The sequence below is a fragment of the Polypterus senegalus genome, chromosome 8 (assembly GCF_016835505.1).
Source record: "Polypterus senegalus isolate Bchr_013 chromosome 8, ASM1683550v1, whole genome shotgun sequence".
Lineage (NCBI taxonomy): Eukaryota > Metazoa > Chordata > Cladistia > Polypteriformes > Polypteridae > Polypterus > Polypterus senegalus.
The window spans coordinates 13699247-13722335 of record NC_053161.1 but is presented as its reverse complement, the minus strand read 5'-3'; the positions used below and the strand labels follow the sequence as shown (position 1 = coordinate 13722335).

The following is a 23089-nucleotide window of genomic DNA, read 5'->3' as shown; positions in this document are numbered from 1 at the left end:
ATTGTGCGGGAAGCCTGCTGTGTAGAGGGTAAACATAAGAGTGGGGCAGGACAGTCTCTCAGGAGATCCAGGGGATTGTAGGAGCATCAAGATTCAAATCCTTGAGCTTTTTCCCCAGTTGATAAGGCAGAATGGTGTTAAAAGCACTGGAAAAAGTCAAAGAACATTATGATGAATGTGGTAATGGCTTTGTCCAAGCAGGAGTAAGCTCTGTGGATAATGTACATGAGAGCAACCTTCACTCCTATGAGTGTCTGATAGGCAAAATGCAGAGGATCCAGATGTTCTGAAATCAGGAGTTGTAGTGTTTTAGGACCAGCCACTCAAAGGTCTTCATGATGTATAAAGTAATGTCTGAAGTTCTTATGATCACTGGAGTGTCCTTTTTTTGGCATTGGGACCACACAGGATGTTTTCCCCAACTGGGAAACCTTTGGCAAAGTCAGGGAAATGGAGAACAGGTGCTGAAGAATCCCACAGTGCTGGCTAGCACATGTTTTTAGCTCCCTGGGGCTGAATGCATTTGAGTTTAAAGCCTTGTTTATGCACAGTTTTCCCAGCTCTCTCTTCACTTAATCCGCAGTGACACACAGTCCAGGGAGTGGATGGGGGGCTTGAGACTATAACTGTGATCTCATTGTAGAGGAAAGCTATGCAGGGTGCAGGTGACAGTTGGGATTCCGGAACCTCCTCAGCTTGAACACAGAGGCTAGGAGTGCTGAGGGAGGGTTGGACTGACACGAATGAGTCAAACCTATTGAAGAACCAGTTTAGTTTATTACCTCTGTTTTTGTTCCCTTCTTTTGCATGTTTTACAGTCTGTTTGTAGTCATCGATAGTCCTCATCTCGTTCCACACTTCCTTCATGTTGTTTTGGTTTAACTTGTGCTTAAGTAAGTCTTTGTAGTGGGTTTCCCCAATGAAGCTTCTTCTTCAGTTATATCTGTAAGTTTAATTTCAGTTTTTTCTCAAGACCTAAAGCCTCTCTTCTTTATATTCAGTAGGGCTTTCGAGTCTTTTGTGATCCATAGCTTGTTGTTGGGGGTTATGGTATTTACACAAAGCCTGATGTAGTCTGTGATATGGTGGCTCATTCCATCAATATCCTGGCCATGTGACTCACAAAACATATCCCAGTCAGTGTTCTCAAAGGCATGAATTTCCCCTTGGGATTAATAAAGTATCTATCTTTTAGAGCCTCCTCAGCCTCCATTGTCCATTTCTGCACGGTCTTGGTGGTGGTTGGCAACCTCTGGACAATGGGTTTATATGCAGGTATGAGCTCTACCAAATTATGGTCAGATTGGCCTAAAAGTGGAAAAGCAACAGTTATATGCCTAATTAACACTGGCATATAACAAGCCCAGGGTCTTCTTTTTTCTTGTTATGCAGTCCACAAACTGCTAAAAGCTGGTGAAGGTGGAAGAAAATGAAACATAGTTAAAGTCCCCAGCAACTGTGATGAAACCACTTGGATGGTCAGTAGTGAATCTGCCTTTTACATTGGATACCGTGTCTGTTGTGATTGCCATGTCTGCTGAGGTGTGGGAAGGGGGGATATAAACTGCCAGCACAATGGCATGTAAAAACTCTCCTGGCATGTAAGCTTGTAAGCCCAACACAAGCAGCTCAATGTTTGAGTCATATACCTGTGCTTTAATTGAAATGTGTCTGGCATTGCACCATTTGTCATTCACAAAAATGAGAAGTCCATCTCCTTTCTTCTTGCTGCTTTCGCTCTTGATACCGTACACACACACAATTTGAAATTCATCCAGTACAACTGTGGAATTTGGTGTTTCAACACTAAGCCAAGTCTCAGTGAAACACATGAGACTATGGAGTTTGTATCCCCTTTGGCTCTTCATCAGCATTGAGACCTTATCCATTTTCTTCAAAAGCCCTATTACACTTCTCATGATAAATGAAGGCAGATAAGGTGTGTACCTTCTTCTCTTATTGCAGAGTCTGGCTTCTGCTCCCTTTCCCCAGCATATACACAGTAGTTCTACTGGCAGCCAGGCGATTAGATCTGATGCTCTAGTAGACAAAGGGTGCAGGTCCAGCAGCTGCTGTTGCGTGTGAGTGTTTACTCACATTTTCAATTATCCATTTTATCCATTAAAAAAGTATTAAAGAATACAAAACAACAACAAAGGCGGGCGCTCATGGCTGCATCTCTGCAACCAACACAGAAAATGCAGTTTATAATTATGCCTATTTTTTGTTTAATGATGAAGGGGAAGTAACACGGTTTGTCGGCAGCAGCTTTTTATTTTCCATAATTCAAAGAGTCATGCTTGCAAAGTATGGTTAAACTCTGGTTACTAATGTTTAATTGTTGGTACCACTGCAAAGATCGCTGATATGGCCTAAGAAAATAAAGTTCATAAATGAGAAATGAATCAGTCCATCTCCGTTGTTTGGGTAGCTAATAGCCCAATCTTCTATTCACTCCTAAATGATTGTACTGTACTTTATTTTTTTCTTTATTGAAGAGAACAGAACACATAAAATAACACAAAGTTTAATCAAAGCAACATAACAAACAGTAGAAAGTACATAATTGTATCCCAAAAAATCTCAAGCAAATAAAAAAGAAACAAAACAAACAAACACACACACAATTTCCTTCCTTATACACAGCAGAGTATATAATATATAAGTATATAATATGAATAACACTCTCTAAATGGTTCTGCATCTATACAGTATACTAAAACACTGATTATCTAAAACCATGCAGAAATGTGTCAATAATATTAATACAACTCAAATTCTAAGTTAGTTAATAAACTAAAAATATGATGCAAACAGGACTCTTTTGACATCTGATCTGTCTACCTGTGGCTATGAATATTGCAATATGTTAATAACTCAATAACAAAGAAAGGTCAGCACAAGGACAAATTTAGAAGGGTTCTAGATCTTAACAGGAGGCTTATGCATGATTACAATCCAGATAAAGACATTATTTTTGATTCACAACAAATATGCCCGAGACTGCAAAAACAACAGATTACAACAAACAGAACTTCATCCTGTGCAGCACAATATTATGTGTAAGGTGGCAACATCAGCTTTTGTTTTTTCAATATCTGTTGCGAGTTCATTTGTAATTGCATCCTCTCTCCTGAATGATTTTCTAACTGACACAAACCAAACCAAGTACTTTCTTACATTGCACTTTCACTTACCTTTTCTGGACATATTTTTAATGATATCGGGTGAAACTGCAGGTATTATTATACTGAAAAGATTGTTGTGGTGAGAAATTCTTGCTGGGTTCACACTACTATATATTAAAACAGTAGCAGAAATAAAACAGTGACAAGATATTTTACAATAAATTCTTGTCAAATTCCAAAAAAAAAAATAATCTCAAAATGTTCCTGAGGGAGTGAGGGTTTAACTTCCCCATTGCTTTTGAGAGATAAACAAAGTATCTTCCAATTAAGAAAGATAAGCAATGTAGAATAGCATACTACAACACATGCTTACTTACATAATACTATCCCATCTGGTGTTAATGTTGTTGTGAGTTCAGACCTGATTTAATTTGCAATATATGCAAAACATTTTAAGCAAAAATTGTCTAAGTGTAAAGCCCTCCTAGAACAAATGACCTACTGAGACACTTGCCAACAGCTGTCACAATTCACAGCTTGTTCTGGATGCAAAGTTATAAATGATAAATGTGTGCCTGATGTACAAATTTTAGCTCAGTTATGCTTTGCACAAACTGATGAATGAATTTCCTGAATAGCTGACTTCCTTGTTAGATCTTATTATGAAACTGTGAATATTTTTCTGTGTAACTTGACATTACCTCTGTCTGCCATGTTCTTCTGCTCAGTACCTTAGACACACTAAATGACTGGATTACCCACTTACTCTACTGCTGTGCTATAAACTTAATTTGAATTATAGGTTTTAGACTTAAATTTGGCATTGAAGGTTTTACTTGACTGTAGATAAGCTGTGCTGAGTTGTCTTTATCATACAATTTGGCTATTAGGCAAGTTTAATATCTGTATTTTGTCTTTGAGAGGGGATTTATTTGTCTGCAACTACAAAAGATTGTATTTCTGAGAAAGCTTCAAGACTAACTATGTACTTGGTTTCTTTTATACTCACAAATTTAAATATTAACTTGCTGTGCTCAGCCTTTGATTATTTTTTTGCCTCTGCAGAAACATGCTTTTCCCATCATCTCTGGAGACTGTTTTCTTTACAATTTGTTACCTAGAAATACTACCTGTATCTTCAGCAAGACTAGCCGGTACTGCATGAATTTAAAGGGATTAGTGAAAGATTAGAAAAATCAGGCATATGACTTTTTACAAACTTTCATACTTCTACAGAATATAGAAAGCACATGTTGCTGACATATTTATGAGAAAGCCATACAAAAGCAGCAGATACATCTATATAAAGACCTCTGAAGGACTGGATATGTGGTGATTTCCATAAGCTGAATATTGACTATGTTTATAAGGTTGGGATATGTAATTATTATACACAGATATATACAGTATACGTACAGTATACAGTATACGTGCTGCTGCTAAAAGTATCCTTGCTTTAAAATATAACCTGAAGAGGAACCAAATCTTAAGTGACTGATGTCATTATTGCCTCATGTAAAGAGTACAGTGGATTTTTTACCCGTGTTTATGAACATCTAACATGTCATAACATAAAAAATATATGCAGAAAAAAAGATTAGTATTGTTACAGTGGTTCAGTGTGATATTCAAGTGCTACACCAAAGTATCAGAATACATTCATATCCACTATGTATATATTTTTTACCTCTGCTTGGTCTATATTAATTTTCTAACTAACCTGTGTGTATATTTTGCCTCTAACTACCTGCTTTGCATGTTTGACTTTCAATCGCCATTTTTAAAAACATACTCATTTGCTTCTTAAACTTACTTATCTTGAAAAAGAATTTGCTTTTTTTATTTTACATAAAAGTGATCCCTTTGTTTTTTTTTATTTAAGCATGGTTGATTAAAGGCCTGACATAATTTGTCTTTATTTCAGGTTTTCCATCAAATAAATTCCAACAGTTCTTGATATCACTGTAAATACTAAGATCAATTTACAACTTCAATTCCAAAAAAGCAGGGACAGTATGGAAGATGCTAATATAAATAAAAGGATTGACTTGTTAATTTACTTGTATTTAAAGGAAAACCGTACAAAGACAAGTCTCTTCAAGTTTTACCTAATCAACTGTTATCAACCGTTTTTTCGAAGTTATACATTTATTTTTACTTTGATGCCTGCAACACATTCTGTAAAGGTTGAGACAGGAATAGTTGAGGACTAATAGTAAAGTAACAAGAAGAAATAACAAGATGATGTGAAACTAGTGAGGCAATCGTGTGGCAGTATGTAAAGCGCCTCCAAAAAAGACATGGTTCTTTAAGAGGGAGGATCAGGCAAAGCTCGCCAATTTGCTAACAAATGCGTTTGTGAATAAAACATCAATTTGGGAACAACATTGCACAAAGATAAAGTGGTAGGATTTGGGGCATTTCACCACATACAGTGCCAAATATAATTAACAGATTCAAGGAATCTGGTGAAATCTTGTTGTGTAATGGGCAAGGTCTAAAACCACTTCTGAATATGCATGATCTCCTATCCCTTAGACATCACCGTCTTAAAAATCATCATGAGTCTGTAATGGATATCATGATATGGCCACAGGAATACTTTGGTAAACCTTTGTCAGTCAATACCATTACCTGCTGGATCCACAGATCGAAGTTAAGGCTTTACTATGCAAAGTAGAGTCCATACATGAACAGTATCCAGAAGCACTGCCAACTTCTCTGGGCTTGGTCTCATCTGAGATGGAAAGTAGCACAGAGGAATCATGCTTTGTAGCCTGACAAGTCAACATTTCAAATAATGTTTGTAAAAAAAAGGACTATCCAAACTGTTATTAGTGTCAGGTGCAAAAGCCACTATCTTTCATGGTATTGGGGTTTGAGAGTGCCCATGGCATGGGAAACGTGCACATCTGTGAGGGCACTGTTAATGCAGAAAGATATGTACAAATTTCAGAGCAACATTTGATGCCATCAGATGCTATCCTTTCCAGGGATGTACCAGCATTTTTTGGCAGGACAACACCAAAGCACACTGGGTGCAGATTACAAGTGCATTGATGAATAAGAAGAAAGTGCAGGTTCGAGATTGGCCTGCCTGCAGTTCTGACTTGTCTCTGATTGAGAATGTATGTTACATGATGAAGTGTAAAATATGGAAAAAAAGCTCCATATAATTAATTACGCGTGAATGGGGAAAAATTCTTCTGGCTAAATTGAACCAACCTGTCTTTAGTGTCCAAACACCTAATAACTTATTAAAAGAAACAGTTACATTCAACTGTCCCAGCTTTTCAGGAGCGTGTTGCACTCATCGGGTTTATACATGAGTGAATATTTTCAAAAAATTGATTAAAATTAACAATAGAAATTAAATATCACTCCTTTTTGTTTTTATTAGCATTTTTTATACTGTCTTGCCATTTTTTGAAATTGGGGTTATAAGTAAACTGGATATTTCTAACCACAAGCAAACATGTGTCCAATATTGCAATTGGTGACCTGTTTTTAGGACTAACTAAATATTTGTATTAAACTACTACTTTGGATGATGCAGGGACGCAAGAAATAGATCAGTCACAAAGATAAAGTAATTTACTCTAGTGAACTGTAGCAATCATTACTTACCTGTAAAAGAATCCTTTCTTTTTCATTTTTGATCTGTTGCTCCATTTCTTCATAAAGGCGCTGTATTTCATCATCATGGGTAGCTACCTTCCTAGTTTAACAGAAAAAAGAAGAAATATTTTTATTCGAGATTTATTTTGTATTATTTAAACAGGTAACTGTCACCCAATTAGCTTTACAAAATCCACTGTAGGTTTGTATTTTGTATCTAATCATTTAGCTGACCCTTTAATCCAAGGTAACTTATAAGCCACAGCAAAGTTGTGCACATGGCTGCGGAGTCGCAGTTTGATTATGCAACTGGTAGAGACCTTGAGTTTAAGGTTCTTCACAAGAGCAAATGGAGGTATACAGTAAACAGTTCAATTAAAATACTAGTGACTTTTTTTGTTGCACCTCTTATGCTTCTGATAAGATAAGACAGAGCAGACAGTGAACATCCTTAAGTAGATAGCACACATTTGAATGAAAAAAGTAATATATAAATTGTACAAAAGAAAATCATCATACTCTGTTTTAAAGTGTATTCTCCCTTTATTGGAAACTGATGCTTTTAACCTCATACTAACCCAATATTTATATTTTATTTTACAGCCATAACAAAAGTGATTTTAGTTGCAGCTATCATCATTCTTTCATATAATTTCCAACCTCTTTAGTTTAAAAGAGTGCAGAGCAAAAATACTAAAAAGAATACTTTGATGTCCTCAAATCAAGGACACATGTCAGAATATTCATCAATCAGCAGAATCTATAACTAAATATTTTTGCACTTTTTACCTTTCATGGTTATAACATATCAATAAGTTAGTCTGTTAAAACAAGACCTCCTGGGAAATATTCCATTTTTCATTGTATATTAAAATAAAACCATTTGACAACCTACAGCTACAACCATAATCTAAATATATTTTTCATTAAAAACAATAAAGCCTTGCTTGTACTGAAAAGAGCTCTTCCCAATATTGATTATAAATGAGCCAATTAAATGTAAAGGGAAAACAGGGGAGCAGCTCAATGGAGGAGTGGTAGCATTGGATCCCCACCTGGCGTGCCTTCTGTATGAAGTCTGTACGTTGACCCTCTCTGGGCGCTGTCATTTATTCCCACAATCCAAACACATGTAGTTACTTTGAATAGCAAATCTAACCTTGCCCAGGGTAAGCGTGTGTGAGTGTGTTCTGTGATGGAATGGCATCCATTCCAGGACTGTTTCTAACCTTCCACTTAGTGCTAGAGATAGACCCTGACACTCCATCAATTTATAATCAGGAACACAAGTTTAGAAAACAAAGAGATAAACAGATGAACGCTGATTTACCTATACCTGCCAAATATGGTATTAGACCTTAATCAAGCTGAAAAACAAGCAAACAAGGCACATTCACCTCTTCAGTGCACTTTCCATTTCCTTCTTTTCTTCATTGGCCTCTTGAATCTGATATGACACTCTGGACAAAAATTCTTCAAAGTTTGACAAAAGATGAGCTTCATTTTTTCTCAGATGTCCCCATAGGCTTTTAACTTCATTTTGGCTATAAATACAGAAGGAAAAAATAAAAATATTTCAAGAATAAATAAATATGTTTCATTTTTCTACAGTACTAGTTTCTAGCCCACAACAAAATTTCCCTAACTTTCTCGGTTTGGCTGCAGCTAAATGTCATTGCTCATCCACATCATAAAAGTACTGTACAGGAGAGGAAGCATTTACAAAGGTGCGCTTGTTTGTTGCATTTGAAATCCTGTATTATTAAAAGGATACTTTTTTTGACTTAGAAAATTCCTTTAAATAACTTTATTATTGCCAAAGAAAAGAAAATATACTGCACATTAACAAAACAGCTCAAAAGTAGCTAAAATGAAATGTCCAGTTTTCTTGCATTTTTTTTCCTACAATATATTATTAAAACGTACTATTTATTTGGATTTAGTTATTTCCTACAGCCTAAAGTCACAAGTATATCACGTCTTTATGTGAAAGTAGCAGCGTCAGATGGGGGTAGGGTAGGACTGTGAACGCGACTGAGAGAATGAAAAAAAAAAAACAACAACAAAGCTAACCTTTACAAGTATTATACATTTCCAACCGGCTGTTACAGATGATCGATCGATCGATCGATCGATAGATAGATAGATACTTTATTAATCCCAAGGGGAAATTCACATAATCCAGCAGCAGTATACTGATACTGATACAAAAAAAAACAATATTAAATTAAAGAGTAATAAAAATGCATGTAAAAACCAACAATAACTTTGAATACTGTAATGTTAGCATTTACCCCCCCCCGGGTGGAATTGAGGAGTCGCATAGTGTGGGGAAGGAACGATCTCCTCAGTCTGTCAGTGGAGCAGGACAGTGACAGCAGTCTGTCACTAAAGCTACTTCTCTGCCTGGAGATGACACTGTTCAGTAGATGCAGTGGATTCTCCATGACTGACAGGAGCTTGCTTTGTGGCCGTCGCTCTTGTTAAACTGTCCAGCTTCATTCCTGCAATAGAGCCTGCCTTCCTAAAAAGTTTGTCCAGGTGTGAGGCGTCCCTCATCTTTATGCTGCCTCCCCAGCACACCACCGCGTGGAAGAGGGCACTCGCCACAACCGTCTGGTAGAACATCTGCAGCATCTTACTGTAGATGTTGAAGGATGCCAATCTTCTAAGGAAGTATAGTCGGCTCTGACCTTTCTTACACAGTGCATCAGTATTGGCAGTCCAGTCCAATTTATCATCCAGCTGCACTCCCAAGTATTTATAGGTTTGCACCCTCTGCACACAGTCTCCTCTGATGATCACGGGGTCCATGAGGGGCCTGGGCCTCCTAAAATCCACCACCAGTTCCTTGGTCTTGCTGGTGTTCAAGTGTAAGTGGTTTGAGTCGCACCATTTAACAAAGTCCTTGATTAGCTTCCTATACTCCTCCTCCTGCCCACTCCTAATGCAGCCCACAATAGCAGTGTCATCAGTGAACTTTTGCACGTGGCAGGACTCCAAGTCCTATTGAAAGTCTGATGTATATAGGCTGAACAGGACCGGAGAAAATACAGTCGCTTGCGGTCCTCCTGTGTTGCTGACCACAATGCCAGACCTGCAGTTCCCGAGACGCACATACTGAGGTCTGCCTGTGAGATAGTCCATGATACATGCCATCATCTGTGTGAATCTACTCCCATCTCTGTCAGCTTATCCATAAGGAGCAGAGGTTGGATGGTGTTGAAGGCGCTAGAGAAGTCCAAAAACATAATTCTAACAGCACCACTGCCTCTGTCCAAGTGGGAGAGGGATCGGTGTAGCATATAGATGATGGCATCCTCTGCTCCCACCTTCTCCTGCTATGTGAACTGCAGAGGATCGAGGGCGTGGCGGACCTGTGGCTATACTCCATCTGGACCCGCTGCTTTGCTGGCACGAAGTCTCATCAGCTCTCTGCTCACCTGCGCTGCTGTAATTGTGGGTGGGGATGTCTCTACTATGCAGGTATCAGCAGAAGGATGGTTGGAGGATGCAGTACTACGAGGTGAGAGTGGGTTAGGGTGGTCAAACCTGTTAAAGAAATGTATGTTTTTATTCTTAAATAGTAAGAATAAAAGCAGCTCACTTCTCAAAAAGGACTCATCGGTGATCGAACCCGTGAAGTTTCAATTACCAGTCAACAGATGATACCGTTGCGCCACCAAAGCAGTAGTAGTAAATGCGTGTCAATGTTGCACCCTAACGCGTGTTGTTTTTCTGCGGTTATATTTTTGAATAAAAGCGCACTTGTTCTGTTATATTTGTACCTTTTGTGAAAAAGTTTCTTTGATATTTGGACTTCAGCCTTCACACATTATAAACTTCATGTCTACATTTTGTCAATTATTACTAAAACATGAAAAACGTTTATTTTTTAACGATGTGTTTACATAGATCATTGTAGACACGGAACACACATGAAATGCATGTGTTCCAAATAATGATATAGTATTTATAAAAGGTGTGATTTTGCTTGACTTCTCACTCTGTACAACTCCAAGCAACTGACATGCAGATAGACAGACTTGAGCTGAGAAAACTGTGCGCCGGTGGGGGATGTGATAGCAGACTGCTTGCTGCTTATCAACACATTTAAAGGACAAAAGACACTGACGGAGAGGTGCGAAGCATTTTAAGGTGGGACAGATCTACGAGTTTTTTCGTAGGCTCTGGTAATTCTAGTGTTAAATTGTAAGTAGATATTTTAAGATTTAACGGTGTATCATAGGTGGGTATTATCTTTATATTATGCCAAGAGTATATCGCACATGACATGGTAATAGTAAAACAAAAAACATTTATACTTGTACATTAACAGAAAATAAATTTTACCTTCAATCTGCAAAGCATTGTAATGTACAACACAGTAAGGCAGCCTGGCAGTGAACATTATTGGCTTCTGTATTTGCATGATCACAAAGGAAGTGATTTGGCTGTTGAGATGACTTTTAGTTGAAAAGAAATCTAAAAACTTGAGTATATTTACAGGTGAGAAAGATCAGAAAGTACAGTACACAAACTCAGAATTACATAAGTAACTATTTTCTAAGCAACTTCATCTTCCAAATAAGCTATATTTGGAGCCTCACAGTTATTTAATTGTAGGTAGTTTGTAGTTTCACTGCATTGTAATATCTGCTGGTGCACAAATCACTTGGTAAACTCATGCAAGTGTTTAACCTCTACTATCCTGACCCAGGAATCAATAACCAACTAGGGGCAAGTATTGGAATAAAATGACTGAAAAAAGAGAAGGGGCAATCATCCAAATATTTCTGAAAGGTAGAGAACTTTCATATTGCTTTTATATCTATACTAATAAAAGGCAAAGCCCTCACTGACTGACTGACTGACTGACTCATCACTAATTCTCCAACTTCCAGGCTTATTCCTTACAGCTTACTTACAAAGGTTAAGCAGGTTTCATTTCGAAATTCTACACGTAACAGTCATAACGGTCAATAACGGTCGACAATGTCCGACATGTTGAACTTTCTTATTTATGGCCCCATTTTCATGAAATTTGGTAGGCGGCTTCCCTGTGCTAACCGAAAGCGATGTACGTACTTATTTCGGTGGTATGATGCCACTGTCGGCTGCCATATTGAACTTTCCAATGTCACTAATTCTCCAACTTCCCGTGTAGGTAAAAGGCCGAAATTTGGCAGGCTCATTCCTTACAGCTTACTTACAAGAGTTAAGCAGGTTTCATTTCGAAATTCTACATGTAATGGTCATAACGGTCAACAACGTCCGCATGTTGAACTTTCTTATTTATGGCCCCATCTTCACGAAATTTGGTAGGTGGCTTCCCTGCGCTAACTGCAACCATTGTACATACTTTTTTCGGTGGTATGATGTCACTGTCAGCTGCCATATTGAACTTTTCAACGGTCTTTGTTACTTATGGGCCCATCTTCAAGAAATTTGGTATGCAGGTTCCCAACACTAACTGAATCCTGCTTACGTAAATATATTATATATGTCCATAGCCTGCAGCTCGGTCACCGTGTTAGGCGGCGTTGGGATAGGGAACCAACACGTTGTTGGCTGCCTGCCTATATAAGGCCGTCCATTCCCTTCCTTGCTTCACCACGGGATTCACATCTCCCTGCTGATTACAGCCTTTTTATTTAATCCACGGCTTCTCCGCTGTTTAATTGTTCATTTATTACGATTATAGTTATTGTGTAGGTATTTTAGACTTTATTTACATTGTTCAGGTACCCATTTCCTTTATCATTCCAACCACACCCCCATTAACATGTCTATCGAGGTGATCACCATCGATCAAAGAACTGTCACTTACCAAGTGGTTTCCATGGCCGGAGATGGCACCTACCTTTTCCAGTCTCTTTGTTACATATTGCACGGCCATATCAGGCTCACTCTTGATATCTGGAGGAACATTGTGTCTAATGTATTGAATGACTGGGACAGGTTCAAGGTGTGGCCTAATGACGGTACAGGAGATAATTATACTACACAGGAGCAGTATAAGAGTGAAATGCTTAAGCCCTTCACCTATGGTTCTGCATGTGAGTTGATGGCTGCCGCTGAATTGTTCGGTTGTTGCTTTCAAGTGTACCGAAATGGTCAAATATTTTACACCTTTTGACAACCTCCAATGCCTCTTAAACATCTTAGATTCACAGGTGACGATTTCAGTAGTGGACACTTTGATGTTTATGAATGTTTAAACTCTCAAAAGCTGGATGCAAAGTTATCAATGAAACCGGTTGTATGCTTACAACGTTTGACAGATGCCGAATGTCACTTCAACACAAGTCCTGCAAATACTGTCGTAATTGAAACAAACCATGAAACTCAAACCTCACTCAATGACAGCAGCAATCCAAGCTGTGAGATTTGAGACAAGATTACTGTTCACATGGCCAACTGTACGTTGCATGCTCAAGAGTAAGCTCAGCGCACAGCCTGGTCATATTACAACCGGAGGGCCGAACTCACAATGTGGTATACAAAGAGTTCCTTAACAAATAATTATTGGTATATTTTCCCTCAGTTTAAAAAGGTTTAATTTTCTTCTTAATAAAAGTTTAAGGCAGTACTTCGCCGCTGCGAAGCGCAGGTATTTTGCTAGTTAAATTATAAAACACAGACACAAGGTAGAGAGGTGCTGAAGGTGGCAGAATAAAATAATTAGGTTAAAAAAGCAAAAAAAAAAAAAAAAATGGCTGTTAGTATCTACAGAAGAAAAATGATCTGTTCATAATGTTTTGCTTTTATATCACTTGTGTGCCAATTTGAATGCAAAATACAGTAGTTTAAGGAAGATGAACAGGGAGTGTGGCATAGAATCTAAGGCATTACACCTTACACCACAATAATGCAGGTTCAATTCTCATCTCTGACCTCAGCTTAACTCACGTGTAAGCCAATACAGTGGTACCTTGGTATACGTCCGCTTTTGAATAAGTCCAACTTGGTATACGTCCTGTTTGGATGTGAAAAATTTGCTTGGTATACGACTCACGTGCTAGAACACTGTGCGCTACCCTTGTTTACTTCTCTCGAGACAAAGCCACAACTGCCCACAAGCATCAGTACACCAGTTGCTAACATTCAGTGAACAACCTGCTCGCTACCCTTGTTTACCTCTCTCAAGACAAAGCCACGACTGCCCACGAGTGTCAGTATGCACTAAAACTCTCTATGAATTTTCACGTGATTTTGTGTTTTTTCACGTAAATTTGTATTGATTGTTGGAAAGTATGAAGGTGACATGCGTATCCGGGACTTGGCTGCTGCATACCGTATGCCGAGAACAACGGTATCTACGATTGTGAAAAACAAAGACGTTATTAAAAAGTGAGGTTAAAATTTTCGTTTATTTCATCTAATTGCTTTTGCATTTATGTATTTTAGTATTAAGCAGTGTTTAAATTATTTTATACAACCCTATCAATGTATAATATGCTAATAACAATAGCATTTGTTTCATGGGAACGGATTAATCATTTTCCCTTTATTTCTTATGGGGAAAAATGTGTTTGGTATACGTCCTGTTTGGTATAAGTCAAAGGATCTGAAACGGATTAAGGACATATACTATACTATAGTAACAAATACATGACAATGAATGCTTTTAATAAGATACTTGGCCAAATACCATCACCATTTTTACTTCAGTTTTCCTCATAAGGTTCATGATAGCAATACATTGAGTTTGTCTGATCAGATGAACACCTTCTGGGAAATTTCCAGATACTCTGTGGTCAGCTGAGAGGTATCCTCGGTGAGCACTTAAGTCTTCTTCCAGTGGACCATGACTCATTGTTCCCACAAAAAGTCAATCCAGTGAAACAGTAGTTCTACCCTAAGGTTCCCCCATAATGTTAAGCCCCTCATCCTATCATGGAGAGGAAGACAGGAACCATGTACATCCAGTAAGCTGGGGATATGGATGTACACTGACTGGCAAACTGAAAGCATCTTTTGAGGACTTAACTGCTGATTCACCACAGATCTGCTGTTACACCAAAGCAGTGGTCAATCTCATGATTCCCTCTTCCTTCACTGATAAGAACAACTGAGGCAGTGTTGGATCAGTACTAAAATGTTAATTTCTGTATCAATACCTGCTTTAAAACCTTAGTACCAGTCCCAAAATGATTCAGAAAAACTTGATGGATAACTCCAAACCCCATATGTGCCACACTATTGCTCGCCTCCTTTGTGAGCTATACCATCATGCCCAATTGTGTCAAAGCAATAAAGTGTGTAAAAAAAATGCACAAAACATGTTGCCAGGATCCCACAAATCCACAAACATTTGTTCAAGGGCAAAGAGTTGGTCCACTGCCTTACAGCCAGGGTGTAATCAGTATTGTTTCTAACAAAGCTGAAAATTTTCCAAGAAATATCTGTTTCAGGCCACTGTCAGAAGCGGGGTGAAGGTGAAGTACCAAAAATAAAACAAGTGAGTTAGAATTGAATAAAGGTGAGCATAATAATGATATTATAGCAATAACAGAAACTTGGCCAAATAACAAAAATGGGTATGAGTACAGCATTAAACTGTACACATTTTTTACAACCCCAAATCAGAAAAAGTTGGGACAGTGTGGAAAATGTGAATAAAAAAATAAAGCAGTAATTTACAAATTTCCCTTAACTTTTATTTCATTGCAGACAGTATGAACACAAGACAATTCATGTTTTTTTTTGGTCAACATCATTTGATTTGTAAATAAACATGCATTCTTACCATTCAGGCTTGCAACATATTCCAAAAAAAGTTGGGATGGGGCAATTCAGGGGTAGTAATGATGTATAATAACTAAATAATGATGTGATTTGAAACTGGTGATGTTAACAGGTGATTGCAATCATGATTCGGTACAAAAGCAGCATCAAGGAAAGGCCTACTCCTTTAGGAGCAAAGATGGGCAGAGGATCGCCAGTTTGCCACTAAGTGCGGGCAAAAATCTTTGAAATGATGAAAAAATACATTTCTCAAAGACAGATAGGAAGAGATTTGGGCATTTGTCCCTCTACAGTGCATAACATAGTGAAAAGAATCAGGGAATCTGGAGAAATTACAGTGCGCAAAGGCCAAGGGCGCAAGCCTAAACTGAATGGCCATGATCTCCGAGCCCTCAGATGGCACTGCATTAAAAACCGTCTTTCATCAATAAATGATATAACTGCGTGGGCTCAGGACTACTTCAGCAAGTCACTCTCAAGCACTACAGTACGTAGTTACATTAGGAAATGCCAGCTAAAACTGTACTGTGCCAAAACAAAGCCCTACATAAATAGTGTCCAGAAGCGCCGTCGACTTCTCTGGGTTCAGAGGCATCTGGGATGGTCCATTGTGCAGTGAAAACGTGTATTGTGGTCAGACAAATCGGTTTTTCACATCTTTTTTGGAAGAAATGGACGCCGCATGCTGCGGACCAAAGAGGAAAAGGACCATCCAGACTGTTACCAGATACAAGTCCAAAAGCCAGGGTCTGTCATGGTATGCAAAGGTAATGTGCACTTCTGCGATGGCACCATCAATGCTGAGAAGTATATTTCAGTTTTGGAGGAACAAATGCTGCCTTCAAGACGACGTCTTTTCCAGGGACGCCCATGCTTATTTCAGCAAGACAATGCCAAACCACATACTGCGCGTATAACAAAGGCATGGCTGCGTAAGAAGAGGGTGCGGATGCTTGACTGGCCTGCCTGTAGCCCTGATTTGTCTCCTATAGAGAATGTTTGGCGCATTTTGAAACGAAAAATGCGTCAACGAAGACCCCGTATTGTTGCGCACCTAAAACGTTGTTTGCAGGAAGAATGGGACAAACTAACACCTGCAACACTTAGTCACTTGATTTCTTGCCTAAACGTCTTTTAAGTGCTGTTAAAAGACAGGAGAACTGTACAAAGTGGTAAATGCTGTACTGTCCCAACTTTTTTTGCAAGCCTGAATGGCAAGAATGGATATTTATTTACAAATCAAATGATGTTGACAAAAAAAACCATGAATTATTTTGTGTTCATACTGTCTGCAATGAAATAAAATTTGAGGAGAATTTATAACTTGCTTTTTTCTTTTTTTATTCACATTTTCCATACTGTCCCAACTTTTTCTGATTTGGGGTTTTAGAAAAAACAGACATAACAGAAAATAATTTTGGGGGTTGCCATTTATATAAAGCAGAATTTAAATGTGTCTCTTTTCCAGATGAATAATAAGCCACATCTAAGTGAGGTCATTTGGATTTGTCTGGAAATGCCTTATTTTATGAGTGTGCTTTGAATTCCCAGTGCTGACAGTAATTCCAATGCACATTTTAAAATTATATTATATTGTATTATTATAGTTTACAGGGGGATATTAGGCCTATGGTTATGATGAACTTTAACAATACCCAAATATTAACTGGGTTAATTTTGCAAATAGCAGAGGACAGACTTTATCAGTAATTGTTTTTAACACAGGATGTTAAAGCAATAATGTAGAAGGAAGACTGTCTAGATTTAGCATTTTGTAACAGCCAGGATACAATTGATGGTGTAGATGAGATTGAACAGCTAGGGTCATGTGACCAAAGTATAATATAACTAGACAATAACGGGCGCTAGAACAGTAGTGCATAAACATTAGTAGGAACAGTCTATATTAAATGGCAAGGGACCTTGTAAGTGGCTGTAATATGCGTCACTGTATTGTGTGCCTTTAATTTTCTCTCTCAGTAAAACTGGTTTGTATTTCTGTAAAATGCCTTTAATTTTGTCTGACAGTAATACAGTGGAACCTTGGTTCACGACCATAATTCGTTCCAAAACTCTGGTTGTAATCCGATGTGGTTGTGAACCGAAGTAATTTCCCCCCATAGGATTGTATGTAAATACAATTAATCCGTTCCAGACCGTATGAACTGTATGAAAATATATATATTTTTTTTAAGTTATATATAGTTAATTACACCATTGAAAGCACAGCGTAATAGTAAACTAAATGTAAAAACATTGAATAACACAAAGAAAACCTTGAACAACAGAGAAAACTAACACTGCAAGAGTTTGCGCTAAAGCCTTACGACCCGCTCGCTAAAAACACTTTTTTAATGAGTTTTAAGCACAGGGGAAAAAATGAACATTTGAAAAATCTGTAATTTAATAAACAACCAAGAAAACTAACATTGCAACAATGCACGCGTGCGCCTGTGTGTGTGTGTGTGTCTCTCTCTCGCGGGCCTGCGTGTGTGTGTCTCTATTAAGCGCGCGCCTCTGTGTCTGTGTGTGTGTCTATCTCTCGTGTGTGTCTCTCTCTTAAGCGCCCGCCTCTGTGTGTGTGCGTGTGTGTGTGCGTGTGTGTCTGTGTGTCTGTCTGTCTTCTCGTGTGTGTGTGTGTCTGTCTCTCCCACGCACGCACCTGTGTGTGTGTGTGTGTCTCTCTCGCGCACGCACCTGTGTGCGTCTCTCTCTCTCTGCACACACAGGGAATAAACAGGAAGAGACTGAACACGTGCTGTGTGGCCCCGCGCATGTGCACTTCACCAGAAGACACACACGGACACCTGGGGTTTTATTAAAGAGGATTCTATGTTTCGGAAATGAATGGATGCAAAGAATAAAACTGTTAAGTTTAACTTTGGTAGGGCAAATTTTGATGTGGCAAAGTCTAATATGGATATACTGGGATAAGTGCTTAAGTGTGGAGACATTTAAAGGGCCAGTGGAATAGGTGTAAAAACATTTTACATATAATGCAGGAAAGGGACATCCCAAAAATTAGAATTAGAAGGAAATTAAAAAAAATTTTACGGGAAAGTAAAGAGATAGAAAAAAAGCTGCAAAGGAAAACTGCTGGAACAAGGCATATAAAAATAATAACTCATATGTCGATCACCGGTGTATAAGATCATGAAAGGTAACCATTAAGATGGATATTAGAAAAGATAAAATGCAGTTAAAGATGAATACTGTAGGTAAGTCAAACGATGACCCAAAGAGATTTTTTCAGTATTTTAATAGAAAAAGAACAGTCAAGGAGGATATGAAGTGCATCAGAGATAGTAAAGCAAAACTAAAATAAACAGACAGTGAAATAGCAGATGCTGTAAACTTGCATTTTTCTGAGGTTATCACATGTGGCAAAGTGGGTAACCTCCAAGAAGTAACACAGACTACTAAAGAGGAACAGTGATTTGGAGATTGTAGAAGTAGAAGTACTGCTTAGATTAAATAAGCTGAAATCAAACAAAATCACCAGGACCAGATACTATTTAACTATGAGATCTTAAGAAAGTTAAGATCTGTATATTTGGTAAAATCATGTCAAAGGATGGACGTTCAGAGCAGGGAACTGCGTCACCTGAACTGGAGTGTAGTCGAGTACATTCCACCTGTTCTTAGATAATTCCAAAAATAGTTTCATCTATATTGGAGTCTAAAAGGGCTGCCTACATTGTAATTTCTTCCGATAAATCTTCAGTTCTCTCTCTGAAATACGTAATATCTTCGGCAGAATCCATTTCATCGGCAGTAGTAAGCATTTTTCTAATTAATTCTTGTGCTAGCGATTCACCAATCAGCAACTAGAGGGTGTGTTAGAGCCCACTCTCTCAACTTTGACGAGTGAAAGTGACAGTTTTATTTCAAGTCGTATTTCATGATGGTTTGGAGGAATGTTACAGACAAAATTAAATAAATAAATAAATAAGCAACAAAAAACATATTTCGTGACACATTTATTTATTTATGCTCTCATTTCATGACACATTTATTTATGTTCACATTTCACAGTAGTTTTATTTATTTGCACATTTATTTAATTTTGTCCAAAATATTCCTCCATATATAAGAGTATACCTGTATGTTAGCAGTTCTCTTTTTTTGTTTCTGTTTTGCATTAGTAAACCTGTGAAAGTGCTCTGAATCTTCTTCAATAAAGAGCACATTTAAGGACACACTGACTTGAACTGAACAGTTTTTTACATTTGAAGTTGTAGATTTTTGCTTCTTGGCTATCTGCATTCTGTACACTAATTAAAAGAGAGAGGAAATATAATGTATTAAGTCTAATAAACTAATTCAATATGCAACTGTTTAACTGAAATAAGGTTAACTCTTGTTTATCATGGTCAAGAGATCCACATTGAGAAATATTGTTTCATGCAAATAACAAATACAAATATTATTACACAGCAAAGCATGCTTAAATGAAAAATAAGAATAGCATGGGGGAGATCAATTTTGTTACAACCGTCATATCCTCTATCACATACAAAATATCTTTACAAAATAAAATCCTATAAATACATTTAAATAATGTTAAAATATAAGACTAATTAACAAAATAATGAGAACATCTATTTAAATTGACTCAATAAAGCACTGGATAACAAGTATCTGAGAGTGCACTGAAGGGTTGTATCAACATTCTTCTCTGAAAAATTGTATTTGTTGCTCTAATGATGGAAGTGGACAACACCATCTCAGGCTACACTCGTGAGAGGGACCGAGACTGGCATGTAACTTATATTATTGTTGCACCTGTCGAATTATGCACTCATGACCTGTGGAAGCATCTAGAAAATTCCACCACTGTCTGGAAATGCTTTACAGTAGGATGATCACAAAAATGACTTTGCGTTTATTGTCATGTACCCTTCAGTGTAAGAAAAATCAGTAAATCTAAACCACCTAAAGCAAATTAGACCCTTAATACTACAAAGGATTCTTTGGAACTCATCACTTTGTGGAAAACAGGCTTCCATACTGTATATGTGAGCCTGTTGACTTTTTTGGATGTTTACCATAATGTACTAGTTTGTTGAAGTGATTTCTTGTATAATTTCAATTTGATTCCATGCAATGTTGTTTTCTTCAAATAAAATAAAAAATAATAAGAAAAAATAATGATCCAGTGTGGTCTTTATGTTTTCATCAATTTAATGTGTTTTTATCACATTTAGCACTTGGGAAAGTGTGATTAAACCATCTCTGGCCAATTTATCTCTTGCTTTCACTTTAGCTTATTTTATTTATCTATTTTTAGTATACGGTAGATAATTTTCTACCTGTTTTGCACTTGTCCTGTTTTTATGTGTATGCGACCCTGCATAGCTTTAATTATTTATTTAATTATTTATTATATGCTGCAATACTGTGTATGGGTGGTATGATGATAAAGCTACACTTGATATATAGCTAGACAAAAAGTAAAACAGTCATGGTTTATATACATGAGCTACATTATTAAGCTTTCTTATTCTTTATGTTATCTTGAGAATCTGAACGGGAGGCATATTATGTTTCCACAGAGCAGTAGACGTTTTAAAATGGGGTGTAAATAGGCACTGGCACTATTGAAAGGAGCCTGAACAACCCATGTAAGAAAAATGATTACTCCTGTCACTCAACCTCATGCTTGCCACCAACTATATAATCAGTTAGAAAAACTAGTGATGAAATAAATATACCATACAAAAAGAATATAAATGAATGGTATAAAGAGCTGGGAGTATATTTATAATTATTAAGTTTGTCCATTAATAAACAGTTAATCAATTAGTGATAGATTAAAAAACATCATCAGTGCTATAAAATGACGAATGAGTTTAAAAGGAAAAAAGTCATTACGAACACAGATGCAACTGAAAGTCATGAGTAACTGACAACCAGTCTGTCCAATTATTATTATATTTTTCTGGCTCACACCAGCATCTGACTAATCAATGCTTAAAAATACACCAGTAAGTTAATTCTCCATAAACAGATTTATGATTAACTTATTTTGCTCAATATAAAAAATAAGTTAATACAAACACATTCACTCTTTAAAATAATATCACCTTCAAACCAAAGGAAATTACATATCAATAAACACTTGCTGTACCAAAGTTGTGTACTTAATTGGTAATAATATATGACAACTTACTTGAAGTGTAAATAAGATGTCGAAGGTGTTAAATTAAATAAAATATATAAAGAATGTATAAAGTATGTATAAAGAATAAAATGGCTGTTTTAAATGATGCCTATTCAAAATGTGTTGTTTCCTGAAATATTATTAATAGAGGGTTAGACAATGTGCAGCATGAAACTTATTTACATTTGTTTACAATGACATAGCTAATAGGCCTATAAAATAATGCAAATGTAACATTGTTGTGGTGTGAAATTTTGTATACAAGTTGCTAAATATTTTTTATGTCTTTATTTGTAGCTTAGACAAAGCAATGTAATATTAGTGTTATATCATTGATAAAAACATAAATGGTTTGATGTGTAACTAGCCAACCCCTACCCTTTAAGACTGAGTCAGGTTAATGAGGAATTTTATGACAGGGTCTGGGGTTTGGGGGCGGTTAGCGGGGATTGGGTGGTGGTTAGCTTTTTGTGTTTAACAGAAAGCCAGACAACCTAGCTCAACAAATGGTTTTGGGGGCAGGTGTGAAAAATATTGTGTGCCCCCACTGGTCTGAAGTATGGCTGTTTGGGATTGGTTTGAATCAGAGGCCATTCTGTAGCACGACACCCTATTGGTGTAAGAATTTGGACAAAGAATGTATAAATGTGATTGCTTTACCCCTCCATCTCTCTCTCTCACACACCATCATGATGATAAAGCATCTCATCCACCATGGGCTGAAAAGAAAACCACACTGAGAAGCACAACTTGGTACTCGTATTGAGACTGGTATGCAGCCTGTTCTTAAGAAAGCTGACTAAAAATGATGACTTACAGTAACTACAGACATTTTAAGTAACTAACAAGTTTGTGTGCCACCTGAAATTACACATCAGCATTTATCAGGTTAAATGGTTGCCAATATTCAAATGTACTTTGCCTATTGTCATTATTTTATGAATACTATCAATAATACATTGTTTAAAGTTGTAACTTAACTCCTGCTTATCTTTTACTCTATGTAATTGCCTGAGGTTGCAGATGTAGAAGGGAAGGTGGGGAGAAGTTATAAAGTGCAATACCTTATAAACAATGGTCTATGGGATTTGAGGCATTCTGACAAAGGCTACACATTAAAAAATTCGAAAGTGCAAAGTACAGTAATACAGAACTCTACCAAAACAAAACAAACATGATTCTGAAATGCAATGCAATTCATCTTTTTAAGTCACACAGTGTTTTCAACACATGTTTCACAATGATGTATGTAAAACAGTCAAGCATTTCTTATAGAAAGATATAATATCAAAATATTGCACACAAATTAAATACTTTTGACAAACTTCTTTACAAACCTTTGCCCAAGGCTTGCGGCTGGAATTAAAAGATTTTTTCGAGGCTGAGTAAATTAAACACTTGGGATACAGGGACACCAGATGATGATAGG

At 37.2% G+C, this 23089-nt stretch overlaps 1 protein-coding gene across 1 annotated transcript in view; it reads right to left on the bottom strand.

Annotated features, from left to right (window-relative positions):
• cracr2aa (calcium release activated channel regulator 2Aa) overlaps positions 1–23089 on the bottom strand; it is a 198086-nt gene that overhangs the window by 31847 nt on the left and 143150 nt on the right. Inside the window, exons 6-7 of the mRNA XM_039760762.1 lie at positions 8144–8290; positions 6756–6846 (exon numbers count right to left, since the gene is read on the bottom strand). Coding sequence (XP_039616696.1) covers positions 6756–6846; positions 8144–8290 — 238 coding nt within the window. The remainder of the gene's footprint in view (positions 1–6755; positions 6847–8143; positions 8291–23089) is intronic.